The sequence below is a fragment of the Onychostoma macrolepis genome, chromosome 01 (assembly GCF_012432095.1).
Source record: "Onychostoma macrolepis isolate SWU-2019 chromosome 01, ASM1243209v1, whole genome shotgun sequence".
Lineage (NCBI taxonomy): Eukaryota > Metazoa > Chordata > Actinopteri > Cypriniformes > Cyprinidae > Onychostoma > Onychostoma macrolepis.
Genome location: NC_081155.1, coordinates 31,325,384 through 31,340,195, shown reverse-complemented (window position 1 = coordinate 31,340,195; position 14,812 = coordinate 31,325,384). Strand labels below are relative to the sequence as shown.

Sequence of the window (14,812 nt, the reverse complement as noted above, 5' to 3'; positions counted from 1 at the left end):
GATATATAACAGCAATTACAGTACAGTTGAGCTGTTTTTACCATCTGATCAACACTTCTCATTTGCATCAGCAAGCAGAATGAGCCATGGAGATAATTATAACAAGCACACGATACATCTCTACAACATAATTCTCCTTTTAATTTTTGAATCACACACAGTCATTTACAGAATAATCTTCAGGTTAATATCAGACACTATCAATTCAAAAGTACTGCCATAGAAAACACTAAGAAAAGGATTATTTATATATATATTTATCTGCAAGTATTCAAAGTAACAAAGGGAAAAATGCTAATATGGCAGATACATATTTACACAATGTGTAGTCGCTAGCTGACATGCAGCAAGTACAGTTGGTATCCATGTAGAAGAGGGTGTATGTGTGTTTAAATGTGAAAAGCTGAAGCTAATGTATTAAAATGCTTGTGTGCTTGATCATGAGGGTTACACGAGTACAGTGACATTAAGTGGCCTTAACACTGTTTACCTTTGAGATGAATATAGCTTCAGTGCCGTGTGTTAACAGTATGATGCATGTGTTAAGTCTGCATGCCTGATGAATTGTGAACTATAATCACTTGTGTGTAAATGTGTGGTCCACCCCCAGCTCCTGGTCCCTGCAGTGTCTGCTCTACTGAAAGCAGCTTAAGCTGAGTGATGGCTTTCAGGAAGTGCACAAGTATGACTCACAGACAAAAAAGTTCTGTTTATAGAGCTGATGTCATTCAGCCACTCGCATCTTTGTGAAAACAGAGAGAGAGGAGGGCTTTCTGTCGTGTTCCCTCCTATGTTTATCTCACTTTGTGGCCTTTCCTTTACCCCTGCCTTTCCCCTTCCCAGAAGCCCCTGGTTTCTCTTGCTTGACGTCTTTCGCTGGTTTAGTTTTCTTCTGCTGCAAGAATAAAAAAACAGAAATCAGGTGAATAATGGTGTAGCATTTTGACTGATTTATTATGCTATTTTGCCTATATGTAGGGCCTGATGGAATATGCAGATTTTCTATGCTGATTTCGGGGGAAATGTGGAAATTCTATAGAATGAATTTACACATGGTAAAATGTAGTTGAAGGCACTAAACTCTTTATTAAACTTGGCCAAAATATATAATAAACACGCTTGCTTATCACAAATTACATGTAAACTTACAATGACAAGTACTTAAATTCTATGGGCTAAGATTCTGTGGCATAAACCTTACCTGTTGCAACAATCTATAAGTGATCAATGGAAGAGTTCACCCAAAATTAAAAAAGGTCATAATTTGCTCAACCTCATGTTGTTCCAAACTTTCACTTTTTCAATTAAAACCAGGGACTGAAGATTTCAAGCTTCAAAAACAATGAAACATTATCATAAAAGCAGCCGCTTTAAGATGGCTTTAAGAAACAAATCGGTTTCTCAACTTTCTTAACTCACTGGCTTTGTGAACCGGTTACAGTGGTTTCAGAAGATTTGGAATATAGAGAATGAGGCATATGAACAACTTTTATTGTACTTTTATGCTTGAGAGCTTGAATCTCTCTTCTTTACCACTGTATGCAAAAAACTGAAAGATTCTTTAAAAAATTCACATTTTATTTTTCATAAACAAAGGAGGCCACAGGTTCGGAACTACATGGGCAATGCTGAGTAAATGCTGACAATTAGCATTTTTGGGTGAACTACTTAACATTTCAGTATTCCTCCCAAAAGAAATTTAATTATATTTTCTAAATTAAATCTGACCACCATATAAAGCAATCAAGCCTCTTTAGAAGACATGAATTAAACTTGATGCATATGGACAGTTTACAATGTCTTTATAAACATTTTTAAGTATCAAAGTTCTGGTTGCATTGACTTTTGATGGAGGGATAGAACTCACAGGTTTCATTAAAAATATCTTAATTTGTGTTTCAAAGTTGAACGAAAGCCTTAAGCATTTGGAACAACATGAAGGTAAGTCATTGATGAAAGAATTTACATTGTGGGGTGAACTTAGCCATTAAAGGAATAGTTTACCCAAAAATGAAAATTTTGTCATCATTTACTCATCCTCATGTCATCCCAAACCTGTATAAGTTCCTTTATTATGTTGAACACAAACAAAGATATTTTGAAAAATTCTGAAGAACCAAACAGTTGTTAGTCATCACTGACTTCCATAGTAGCGTAAAAAAATACTATGGACCACAATGGGGACCATCAACTGTTTAATTACCAGCATTCTTCAAAATATCTTTTCTGTTCAACATAAGAAAGAAACTTATACAGGTTTGGAATGACAATTTTTTTTTTGGTTGAACTAACCCATTAAGTGTTCTCCAAATGAGATGTTATTGAAGTCAACGTGATTGTAAAACTGATGGAAAGTCGAAAAGAGAGACACTGAATTGTTATTTTGATATCTACCTTGATCATTGCATCTGCTGTAACCCCATCGTCTTCTTCCTCTTCCTGGACCTGAGATTCACTCTCAAGCTCTCCTATAAGCTCAGGGTCAACAGCACCTTTACGGCTTTTCTTCACCACTTGTAAGGAGTACGGCGTAAGATGGGATTCCTTATTGTAGGCTCTTGTAAATGCAGCTTTCACCTGCAGAAAGAAAAAAAAAAAAAAAGAGCTGATGGGGATAAAGTGTGGCATTCAGCACCTCCAGATGTTTTACAGTTAAAACAATTAACTCAGACTGAGCAGGCATCTGTCAAAGCAATGAACTGTCAACTGGACCACCGGTTTCTAGTCCTGGAGGAGAACTCTACAATATGCTCAGAAAATCAAAACACACACACACACACACACACACCTTGGAGTCTAGTTTAGAGTAAGGATCCGGCTGTCCGCCCCACATGCTGATCTCCATCATGTTATCAACATCCTCTTTGACGATGTCATAATCATCCATGAGCTTCACGCTCTGACTGGCTCCCTCTGAACCTTGCGACTGAAGAGGCTCTAATACTGCTGAGCGCAAATACGGCAGGTAATCCAGATTTATGGCTGCCTTACTACTTAACGTTCTGCAGGATGAGAAAGAGACAAGATTTTAGGGAAGCATAAAGTGTTTTGACAAGAAGGAAGAAAGTGTGAGAAGAAGGGTTTGTGTTTTCTCACTTTAGGCTCATGTGTGAAGCAAGCTCCTGTATGCTGCGGCTGTGTTTGCCAGCTGATGAGAATTTGCCCAACCAGCTGGGAAAGGTCGGAAACTGACTCATATAACCCCGCATCAGCTCTCCCGGCAACACGCTCGCATAAATTGCCTGGAAAAAAAAAAATTAAGCACATATTTATTAAAAAAAAAAAAAAAAAAAAAGGAAGAAGAAAAGAAGAAAACACGACCTATGTGAACGGATTTTGTAATATGTTACAAATCAGTGCTGCAGCAGAAATTTTTGTTTCATTGTTTCTGCCTCGAAAATGTCATTTTGAAAATAGCCACTTCAGGGCCTGATTATCTCTGTGCTGCTGCAGCAATCAAAGCTGTTGACTGAGGATTTGTTGGTCAACACTGATGAGAAGATAATGTATGTTACCTGTGTGGGAAGCAGAGACCATGCCTGTCTGGAACGGATCTGTTTGTCCACTAAATCTCCATCGCAAATGCTGTCTGCTGTTTTACTCAACAACACCAAATGATTCTTCATATTTCCCCTGATGAACATCAAATGTCACAATTATACCATCAAGCTTTCGTCTAGTCAGAATACACTGTGTGCAGAATTATTAGGCAAGTTGATATTCTGGTCATATTTTTTTTCCAGGAACATTTTACCAATTCCAAACCACATCAATCTTAATAACTACTATGATTTTGTATTTAATCATTTCTAAGTGATATGTGACCCTGGACCACAAAACCAGTCTTAAGTCGCTGGGGTATATTTGTAGCAATAGCCAAAAATACACTGTATGGGTCAAAAAAGGATTTTTCTTTTATGCCAAAAATCATTAGTATATTAAGTAAAGATCATATTCCATGAAGATATTTTGTAAATTTACTACTGTAAATATATATCAAAACGTCATTTTTGTTAGTAATATGCATTGCTAAGAATTCATTTGGACAACTTTAAAGGCGATTTTCTCAATATTTAGATCCTAACAAACCATACATCAATGGAAAGCTTATGTATTCAGCTTTCAGATGATGTATAAATCTCAATTTCGGAAAATTGACACTTAAGACTGGTTTTGTGGTCCAAGGGTCACATATATAATTGTCCATGAAGGCTGAAAGTCAAAAACTCCTTATTTCAGGTGTGCACAATTATTAGGCAGGTTTCCTTTTACAGATAAAATGAGCCAAAAAAGAGATTGAACTCAGACTAAAAGTAAAAAAAAAAAAAAAAAAAATTAAATGCCCATGAGAAGGATGCAATACTAATGCAATAATAGAATTAGCAAAGTTAAGGCATGACCATTGTCAGAAAAAACAGGTGGAGAAGAAAAGACACATTAACTGCAAAATAATTAAGAATTAAGGTGAAGAATCAGGTGTGAAACCATCAGGAATCATTCAGTCTCCAGAACCATCATTTTACAGAACTGCAACCTTCCTGGAGTCTCCAGAAGTGCAATGTGTCAGGTTCTCAGAGACCTTGCTTGGGTAAAAAATGCTAAAAAATAACCCTCACTTAATAAGAATAACATGCTGAAGTGTTGTGAAATACATGAAGACTGATTTTGTATAGGCTTTATGGACAGATAAGTTGAGAGTGACTCTTGAAGGACCAGCATCACATCCTCTTGTACCACTGTTTGAAGAATTTATCTTCCAGAATCTGGCAGTCAGTTTTAGGAGCTCATTTTATTCCATCTCCTATCCTGAAAAGTCTGTCTCGCAGAGATTGACTAAAATGAGCTCCCAAAACCTACTGCCAGATTCTAGCTGTTCTATCTAGATCAGGTCTTTTCATGGGGAGCAAGCAAGAATAACCTTATAAATTAAAGCAAATGCAAAAATATTGAGATATGTATTGAGTATTGAAAAAACTTGTGTGCAAGTCTAAAACCTACCCTCCAGCAGCTGGTCGGACATGCAGGTAGTTTTCTTGAACAAATAGTGGTGCTAAAGAGTAATCATGGAAGAAAAGGTCTGATTTGTCAATCAAAGACATGTGGGCGGTTTCCTCTCCTGAAGCAAACACCTTTCGACACACATCAAATGGACCCTGCATATGTAAACACACAGATATTCATACTGTAAAGTCCATTCACATCATCAGTGCACCAATGATTGTACAGTGTGTGTATTGTATAATGTATTTAACAGCATGCACATACCAGTTTCATGTCCTTCTTAGCATTTTTAGCATCAGCTTTGGCCTGGTCATAGGTCATGACTTTGTCTTTAGCAGACCACATGCTCAGATTATGCAGTACCTAGGGAATAGAAACAATAATTTTGTAGCGCTGCTAAAGACACTGAATCAGTGATAAAGACAACCAATTTGTTTATTAATACCTGCCGAATATCCTGATTGGACGCCAGAATTACTTCATTAAGTGCTGGGGGTGGGATCTTCAGACCTTCTTTGAAAGCTATAGACATCACAGCCCCCTGATTGGACAAAAAGGAAGCTTAATTATTTTTGACCGCAATAAGTGTGATACTGACTAAAAAAATACTTTTTTTTTATTACACTTTAACGTGTCCTTGTTACAGTTTAATCTTACAAAAAAGTAGTATTAGCTAGAAATAACTAACAACATGTACCTACTATAGTGTTTGGGATAGACTTAAGGTCATTGCGCACTGAGTCCAAAATTTTGGTCCGAAATTTTCGCATGTTAAAAAACTCAGTGTGCAAGGACCTTTAGAGTTAGTTGGTTGTAATAATGCATAATTTACTGTTATTACTAAAAAATAAAACCTGGGATGTTTAAACATTTCAAATATTTTTATATCCAAAAACACAAAGAAACGTTATGATGCAAAAATGAATAAGAAACACCTAAGATTCTGCACTATTTCTAGGTCATTATCTAGAGAAGTCAAAAATATAAAAATTATGTAAAATTTCTATAAAACACTGATTTAATCAGACAATTATTTGAAATGTCAGTGAGCACCTTGATCTGCTCAACACGGGGTCTCTGAAACCGCAGGTCGTAGCAGTAGTTAGCCAGCGAGCGGATCTTCTGATGATTGCGGTCATTACACATGCAGATAATGGGAATCTTTGACTGTTTTATCAGACCAATCATCTCCTGTGTGGGTCAAAGGGCAAATCACAAGAGTCAAAAACCACAATGACACTGGTGTGCACATGTACCAGTTTAATGGCACACTACCATACTACTCTTACAAGAAAGCACTATGTAGTCTATATACTACACACAGTATGTACATTTTCTGCATGCACAGAATACCTACTACATTTGCTCAAAATGAACAGTATAGAACAGAGAGTATTGCATAGATTACTGTTTCCCACATTACAATGACTTGACCTTCATTTCCAGCATAAGGAATGAAAAAGATGCCAAATCTATGCAAAAACATTTTTAATCAAAACTAGAATTATAGTTGTTTCACTCAAAAATGAATGAGCTTGCATGCTACAACATTTATTGTGGAACAATGGCAAATGTAAGCAGTATACAATAAATACTGTGCCATATTTATTTTCATTAAGCTAATGCTCCATTCCACACACAGCCATAGAACCCATAAGGATTTAAACACTATCTTGTCCACTTTTGCTCCTTGAGCACCACCTCTGGTAAAGACAGATAATGCAATTAAATGAGAATGTGTTTGCTGACCTGTATTCCTCCTCTGTCTTCATTTCCTGCCATCCCGTCCACCTCGTCCATTATGAGGACATGTTTACTGCTCACTGTCTGAGATGCACCTGACACCATTAAACACAGAAACATATAGTGTTTACATTATAATCACTGAGGTTTAACTCCAAACCCTTTTACAGATGCTACCTGATTAATTAGCTATTAATTAAGCTAATTACCGCTATAGAAGTTCTTAATGCTGGTGTTGTTGAGCGATTCTGCGATCACTTCCTTTAAGCTGTTCTTACTGCGGGTGCAGCTCGCATTCATCTCCACGTAGCTGTAACCCAACTCCTACAAGAACATATGGAAGACCATTAACGCATTAACCAATGCAATGAAACTGTAAAAACAGACACACTGCGTTTACAATCATTCACTAATGATTTAATTCTTGATCCCATGTTAAACACTTTAAAAGGATTACGCAGACTTTTTTGAAACAGTTAAATGTAATGTTAATTTATGATTATGAGTGAGAATGAACTGACCTCACAGACGAGAGCAGCAGTAGTGGTCTTCCCAACACCAGGAGGCCCAGATAACAATGCAGCCTTAAATCCAGAACCGTCATCTTTACTCCCAAACTTCCCAAATTTGGCAGCTTTCCAAAAAGACAGAGATACAAAAATGATGAAAACTGGTGTAACAGAATTTTGCATTAGAATAAACACACTGAGTATGGTCCGAATGGTATACTACCCAGTACATACTGCTAATCGTATACCACTGTTACAAAATTAGAATGTGAAACAGTATGCACCATTAAAAATGCTCCTGCAAGAGTAAAATGCAAATGATTATGGTGAAGTCAAGTGCACTGCATTATGGGAAACTGTGTACTCTGGTTATATAATGTATGCTTTGGAAATTGTAGCAGGTCATTGGTGCAAATAGACCTTGCATACTGGTAGCATGCCATTCCGAACATGGGTAGCTGACATGAAATTAAGTAGATTCAGTAGTATAACATGCTAAACTAAAAAACAAATTTAAAAAAATAAAACATCTGAAACAACATTTCCAATTCTTTTCTTTACAATTTATATTATGATATTTTAGGGATAATTGCATTTGTCATACATATACATAGATTCACACACACACACACACCCTAATCCAAAATTTTCATTTAAAATCTTAAAGTAGACAGTTAAACTTTATTTTAAGGTGTCCTTGTTACAGTGTAATTATACATTTAAGTACTGAGTAATATTAATTAACTACATGTACATACTATATGGTTAGGCTTAGAATTAGGGTTTGGCTTAGGGTTACATGCATATAATTATGCATAATTTATTGTTATTATAATAGTAAGTATATGTAATGTGTAACAAGGAAACCTTAAAATAAAGTTTTACCATGTAGACTATAGCTGGGTTCCCATCACCCTGTTTTACTGCGCATTTTGAAGTATCGCATGAGAAACGAGTGATGGAAATGCCAAATTTCTAATAAAAATCCCTTAATTCGCAAAATAGTTTTTATGCTCGCTTGAGGTGGTTTTTTACTTGTGCGAAAAAGGGTTAATGCGAATAATGGGAGATGGAAATGCATTTTGCGAATAAAATCCTCCAAGCGCATCAAAAAAAGTAATGTGACTTTGCACTATGAGACGGAATAACTTGACTAGCAGCGGACTGATCTCGTTCCACAGCATCTGAAATGTTGTTATGGTCGTTCTGAAATGCCTGAGCAGTCTGTCATCAAAGTATTTCTGTATTATTGTCTTACATGACTGTGTTCCCAAACAGCAGCATTCACCTCCGAAAGCAATGACAGCATTTATTGTGTTTCGTCTGCTCGCTCTGAGGCGCAATTAATTTTTCGTATATGAAAATTATTATATTCAGTAGCTTATCCTAGTTTTCTATAGGCTATTTAGTGCCAGTTTACCAGCAAGTGACGATTTTGTTCTCTTTGACTCTTTGGATGGAAACGTTGCTCGTTCGCAAATGTTTTATGCGATATTCCAAATTTGCGCATAAATTAAATTTGCAACTTTGGATGGAAACCCGGCTTATGATAGATTATATGTCAACTACCCACATATTCACTGATTGTGAACATATAGTAGGAACAAACTTTAAATACTGACTTGGTGCTTTTGTATTGCCGCTGTGATGTTTATGCCAGTTCTGTAACCAACGCAGAAGCTTGTTAGCACAACTCTGATCCCCCTGCTGCCCAATCAGGTTCTTCAGACTACGGGGGCGGTACTTATCCACCCACAACAGGCTGCTACCCTCACTCTCAGGGATAGAGTGGGATACAGGGGATGCTCTCTTGGATTGATCAAAGCTCAAACTCTTTTTGACCTCTGAACGAGAGGCCCCAAGTGTTCCAGATTTAGAAGCAGAGCCAGGCTTAGACTTCCCCTCTAAAGGGCTTCTCTTGTTGGGGCTGGGCCCTTGTGGTGTGGCCTTCTTGGATGGAGGAGTGGGTTTGCCTCTAGAGTTTGGAGTCCTTGTTTTAGAGGATTTATTCTGTAATACGAAAGATAGACAGACAGCTTGTTAAATAAACCAGTATGTGCAGTAATTCCAGTATGTGCAGTAAGGCTGCATGATAAAAAAAAAAAAAAACTGACATATTTTGTATGCAATATTTAGTTTTTCTGCAATATATGTTTCAATATGAAAATATACAGGACACTTTGACCAGATAACTTAAATAGCTATATTTGGAGAGAATTATTGACTAGGGTGATTTTGTTAGGGAGTGCATCTGCATAGAAAATAAAAAGCTGAATAATGGCTTTTTACTCTGAAGACTTTTTTCTGTGCACTAACCACTCTTTTAGGACTAAATGTTTTGGGAAAAATCTGGGTGTTCAGAATAAGAGTATGCATATTACAAAACTTAAACCAAACTTCTTTCACTAACCACCAAATGAACAAAGTTAAAAAAAAAACAACAACAACATAAATTGGCTAAATTCTTACTGTTTTTGACCTATTTGATTTGACTATAAAATAATATGATTTTTATTATGATTATTATTACATAAAAATATTAAACAAATAAGAAATATATTAGTATTGTACAAAAAAATTGAGTATTTCATACAAATAATACTATAATTTTATAGTACACTTAATTTCTTATACTAACTTCTTAAATATTACACCAGGGTTTCCCAAACGGGGGTTTGTGAGTAAATGAAAAGCTAATAATTAATTCAACACAATGCAGCACAAAAATAAACAAACAGGGCTGAACAATTTACTAAAATGAAAATTACACAGCGCTGTATACGTCTTATCAAATCGCTATTATCAAATCAAAGGCTGCAGTGCAGTTTAATTAAAGTATAGTCTGTTGTGCTGTGCTTTAGAGATGCAACACTTCGTTCATTTACATGTGTGCATCTTATAATTCTGTGTTTTCAGAGTGGTTAACATTAAATGCTGCTTTTCACAAATTCTCTACAAGTGCTGTGAGTTCAGTGTGCATTTGGGAATCCAATGTGGGCCAGGTTCAATTTATTTTTATTCATATTTGCATAACTTCCATCATTTTTGCACACAGAAGTTGCCAGCAATTCACCAATATTGCACCAAAATAAGCTTGAGCATTTGATGTTAAAAGCTTGAGGGCTTGAACATTTGAAGTGAAGAATTTAAAAGACATAATATAATTAAGTCAACTAAGCACATAAGTTCATTTTTATTTAATTTTTTGCATTTAGCCATATCACTACATGGATTTAATTTGCTAAAGATCATGCGGCCCTAGTGTGAAACAACTAGTGGAAGAACAGGAGGATAGATGGGAGCTGCTGTACCTCTGCCTCTGCTGCAATCTCATATTTAGACTTCTTGCCTGGTTTGGTTCTTATGAGGTCAAACAACTCATCTTCATTAATGATCTTAGTGCCAAAACTCTCCGCCTAAGGAATAAACATTGAAATGGCTTTGAAAAAAAACAATGTTAAAATAATTACATTTAATTCAATTAAAAGGGTAAATTAGAAATATATTGAAGAAACATGGAGAAGCAACACTCATGTTCGAATAAAGAGAAATAATGACATGTTAAAAGAAATTATGGAAATTAGGACCTTCTCAGTCTTTGAGGCTCCACTGTCTCGTCCCAGAACAAGGTAAGTAGTTTTACGACTGACGTTTCCTGTGACTTTCCCGCCATATCGCTCTATTAGCGACTTAGCGTCATCCCTCTCCATAGACTCTAACACACCGGTCAACACAAACACACAACCCTCCAGGCAGTTCTCTGCTCCCTAAAACACACACATAACATTGTTCAAGCAGCTTAAAGGATAAGTATAATTCGATCCCTAAAAGATAATCACAAATAGCAATAAGACCATAGGCCTTCAGTTGTCAACATGAGTCATTTATGTGTTTTTACCTGTGGTATCTCTTTAGACCCCAGTGCTCGTGGTCCTTCTCGGTTCAAAAAGTTACGGTAGGCTGATGAATTTGCCCGTTTTTTCTCTAGATCCTCAGGACTTGTATTCTGAAATAATAGAGACACAGGGAAGCTTTTGATTTGCTCACTAGCACAGCAAAACAAGGTAGTGCCCTATTTTGTAATCTGTCTTGAAACAACATATATTGTGTATACAGCATTAAACATAAAGCCAAATATTTTGTATTCTCTTTTAACTTAGACCCTTAAACAACACAATTAAAAGCACACTGACATATCAAATACTTTCTTTAAAAAATCCTAAATTAAGCAGATTCAAATGATATACCTCTGGTTTTGTTGGTGAGGTTTTATTGGGTGCACTGTCACTTTTAGGTGTTGATTTTATCATTCCCGTGGAAGCACTTCCTGTTTTGGGCGTAGCTGCCCGCTCTGAGCTAGTTGGTGAGATTGGCTCTTTCTTAGGAGAAATCTTAATCTGCTTTTCAGCCCTGTCTTTTTTCCTTTGCCCTTCCACTTCTTCCTGTCGTCTTTTCATCTGAGCCAGTTTGGAGCTGGTCTTCACAGGACTCTTTTTAGGGGACGGGTCCTTTTTGGGTTTGGTGTCTGAGGCAATTGCCTGAGAGCTGCTCTTGGAGGGGGAGACAGAGTCCACCCGAGCCTAAGAACCAAAAAACAAATAAATAAAATAAAAATTAACACAACATAACATACATGTACTTTGTTGGCTGCACCACATGACTTTGAAGACAAGTTTTTCAAATATTAAGAAAGAGTAAACCTGTTAAAATATTTATAATTACTCATAATAGGTTTTTTTTTTTTAGTTCATTTAATATTGTTTTTACATTTATTTTTACATTTAAACTGAATTGCTTTTTTAACTTTGTTTTTATTTTATTTTTTATTAATATATAGGACAAAAACGAACAATATACATGTGTACATCAGCAGGAGATGTAGTGTTAAGACACACTATAGAGACAAATTCTGCACACCAACCTTTTTCGGTAAGGGAGCTTCATCCAGCATGGCTAATGTTTTTGCAAATTCCTCATCATCATGGATCTGCTTTTCCAACTAACAAAAATACACAAGTTAAGCATATCTGCATTATGTGTTCATACAAAATGTACAAAATTGTATGATAATAAACTAGCTATGAAAAACAGTGACTACGTTTTCCAATTAAGGTATGTTCTGGATAAACCTTTATTTCGAAAAGAAAAAAGCTACTGGAATATCTCTGTATACATAGTTATGAAGATACACATGTTCACATGCTCTTGTGGAAATCTTGTGCTTTAAATTTATTTTAGTAATTATGAATCATAATTCAATAATTATCATTTAAGTCCCTGATTACAGAATATAACAGCATAAAACTTTGATATGACCAAATTCTGATTAATACAGGAACATGTGCTGTGTGTCCTGAACCAACCTCCATGTCTTCATCCATCTGAAGCTCTTTTGCAATGGCTTCGTCACTGAGCGACCCCTCAGTTTCCTGTGTGGGCTGGCCAAGACCAAACAGCGATGAGTTTGAATTTTGATACACTTTAAAGCACACACACTTTTATTTATTCTCTCTACTCACTGCCTTCCTCTTAGTGCTGGTACTGGCCACCATTTTCTTGTCTGACCTCTGAACACTTGAGCTGCCAAAGAAGGCCATTACTGAAGTGGGCATTTGTTTTGGTGGCGTTGGTCCGATCTTTGGGGAGATGGTAGGCTGAGAGCTCTTCACCCCTCCCTTTGAGATGGTGTTTGGGGATTTATTTGGGGATTTACTGGATGAGACTTTCACTTCTTTTGCTTTTCCTGATTCTTTCTTGCCTTTAGCTGTTCCGTTTTCTTTTGGTTTCGTCTTTTTCAGAGTCATAAACGTATCATCCGAATCTGGAAAAATAAAAAGAGGACAAAAGAAGAGTATAAATTATTATCTACATGTCATATTAATGGATTGACAGCATTATATTATACATGTGGAAATTTGTTTGTTGACTCCCTCACCAGAATCAGACACGTAAGTTACTGGGTGCTTCTTCACTGTGGCGGCATCAGTCTCTTTAGTGCCCTTCTTGGTCTTCTTCTCCTTCTTCTTCTTCTCTTCCTCAGAGTCTGAGATAAGATGAGAGAGGTGAACATCTAAAAATAGTCTGACATTATCATCAGTATAATTCCCTGAATGCGTTTAAAAACCCCTGGTCTGAGGTATTTCTAAAAACCTCAGGGCACCCATCTCTTGTATGGCCAAATTTACGGTATGTATTTGATAACCACCTTAATATTATGAACATGATGTTCATCATCATAATTTCACCAATATTTAAGAAAAAGCTGTTTATGAACCTGAATCAATTATGACTCTTTTCTTTCGTTTTCCAGTTGGTTTCTCTTTAGATGTGGGACTTGTGACCTAAAGAGAGAGATATGAAATGAAAAAATGAAGAATGTGAAAATGAAATTACATTGTAAATGCCATCTCATATTAATAGATTCTGTACAAATCTCAGCTTTGTACATTTCAATGACATTAGACTGTTGTTCTACCTTAGTTTTTGATTTCTGTTTCTTCTTCTGCTCTTCATCAGTGCTGGTGCTTCCATTGGAAGGTTTGGGGGCTGCAGGTTTAGTGGATGCAAAAAACCTCCGGATATCCTGAAATAAACAATAAATTAATATATAAATTAACAATAAATTAATATATATATATATATATATATATATATATATATATATACCAATGACATTTTATGTCGTTTTATTATTATAATTTTATAATGGAATAGGCTAATACACGTGCTATGCAGTAACCGCAGGCTGAGTTTGTTCTGTTGCATGTTTGCATTTCAAAGTTGACAATAACAAACAGGAAGCGGGTGCTTCGTTAATACCAAAAAAAAAAACCTGTGTTGTAATGTTATGTAGTATCGCATCAGTTCATAATGGCCGGTCTACTGGTAACGTTAGTCAGTCGATCTTAATCGTTAAGTTAAGAGTTATTCAATGCTATTCAATGCTTAATTGTTGCTCGACCAAGACGTAAACAAATGCACTGGTGAGAAGCAAGGACGGAAACATGGACTGCCGAGTTCATAAATAGCCTCTGCATGTTTTATTGTTTTTGTAGCTCTAGTCTATTAAAAAACACGAAAAAGCTGCAGGTTGGTGCTAACTGCTTTCTTTAGCCAAACAGCCTGATCAGCTGCGTTGAGCTCGTCTCTGATTGTGTCTTTATTTCTACAGATGGTTCATTAATAAGGTGACTCACCATTTCTAAGCATGTGTCAATAGCGTTTCTTTATATTTTTTAACAATTTGCGAGACAGTAGTGCTTCTCCAGTCCTCTTTGGCGCCAATGATACTCAACTCAGGCGCAGCGTGATGACGCGCAGATGGAGGGAGAGAGACGAGCTCGGAACCGATCGAGCGCAAAACATTTCATAATATCTTCTGTTCTTCTGAGGGTGTTGATACTCTACTTTGTAAAATAAAATTATAATGATGTTAGATCTATTTGTTGGAATAACACTATAACACCAGTTGATATGTGGAATTCTAATGTGTACTGTAAGAAATCAGTTGCAAAATTTAATTGCAACAAACTAAATCAAAGAGGCATCATATATGATTA

At 36.2% G+C, this 14,812-nt stretch overlaps 1 protein-coding gene across 1 annotated transcript; it reads right to left on the bottom strand.

Annotated features, from left to right (window-relative positions):
- Nucleotides 1–123: 123 nt before the first annotated feature.
- rfc1 (replication factor C (activator 1) 1) lies at nucleotides 124–14,608 on the bottom strand. Its single transcript, XM_058790536.1, has 24 exons — nucleotides 14,450–14,608; nucleotides 13,729–13,836; nucleotides 13,528–13,594; nucleotides 13,189–13,296; nucleotides 12,773–13,074; nucleotides 12,617–12,691; nucleotides 12,175–12,252; nucleotides 11,501–11,833; nucleotides 11,152–11,259; nucleotides 10,841–11,020; nucleotides 10,565–10,669; nucleotides 8,876–9,263; nucleotides 7,266–7,378; nucleotides 6,954–7,068; nucleotides 6,751–6,839; nucleotides 6,055–6,192; nucleotides 5,447–5,542; nucleotides 5,266–5,364; nucleotides 4,999–5,153; nucleotides 3,516–3,633; nucleotides 3,097–3,242; nucleotides 2,789–3,002; nucleotides 2,395–2,577; nucleotides 124–895 (listed from the first exon to the last, which is right to left on the bottom strand). Exons 1-24 carry the CDS (start codon nucleotides 14,450–14,452, stop codon nucleotides 800–802), a joined length of 3,417 nt encoding a protein of 1,138 aa, XP_058646519.1. The 5' UTR covers nucleotides 14,453–14,608; the 3' UTR covers nucleotides 124–799.
- Nucleotides 14,609–14,812: the final 204 nt, after the last annotated feature.

What these genes read in the sequence shown, in the direction of transcription:
- rfc1 (XM_058790536.1), bottom strand. An exon ending in CTGCTGCTCTCGTCTGTGAG is followed by an intron (nt 7,069 to 7,265) that starts GTCAGTTCATTC and finishes ATGTTCTTGTAG; the next exon opens with GAGTTGGGTTACAGCTACGT. An exon ending in CCCGTGTTGAGCAGATCAAG is followed by an intron (nt 5,543 to 6,054) that starts GTGCTCACTGAC and finishes TTGTCCAATCAG; the next exon opens with GGGGCTGTGATGTCTATAGC.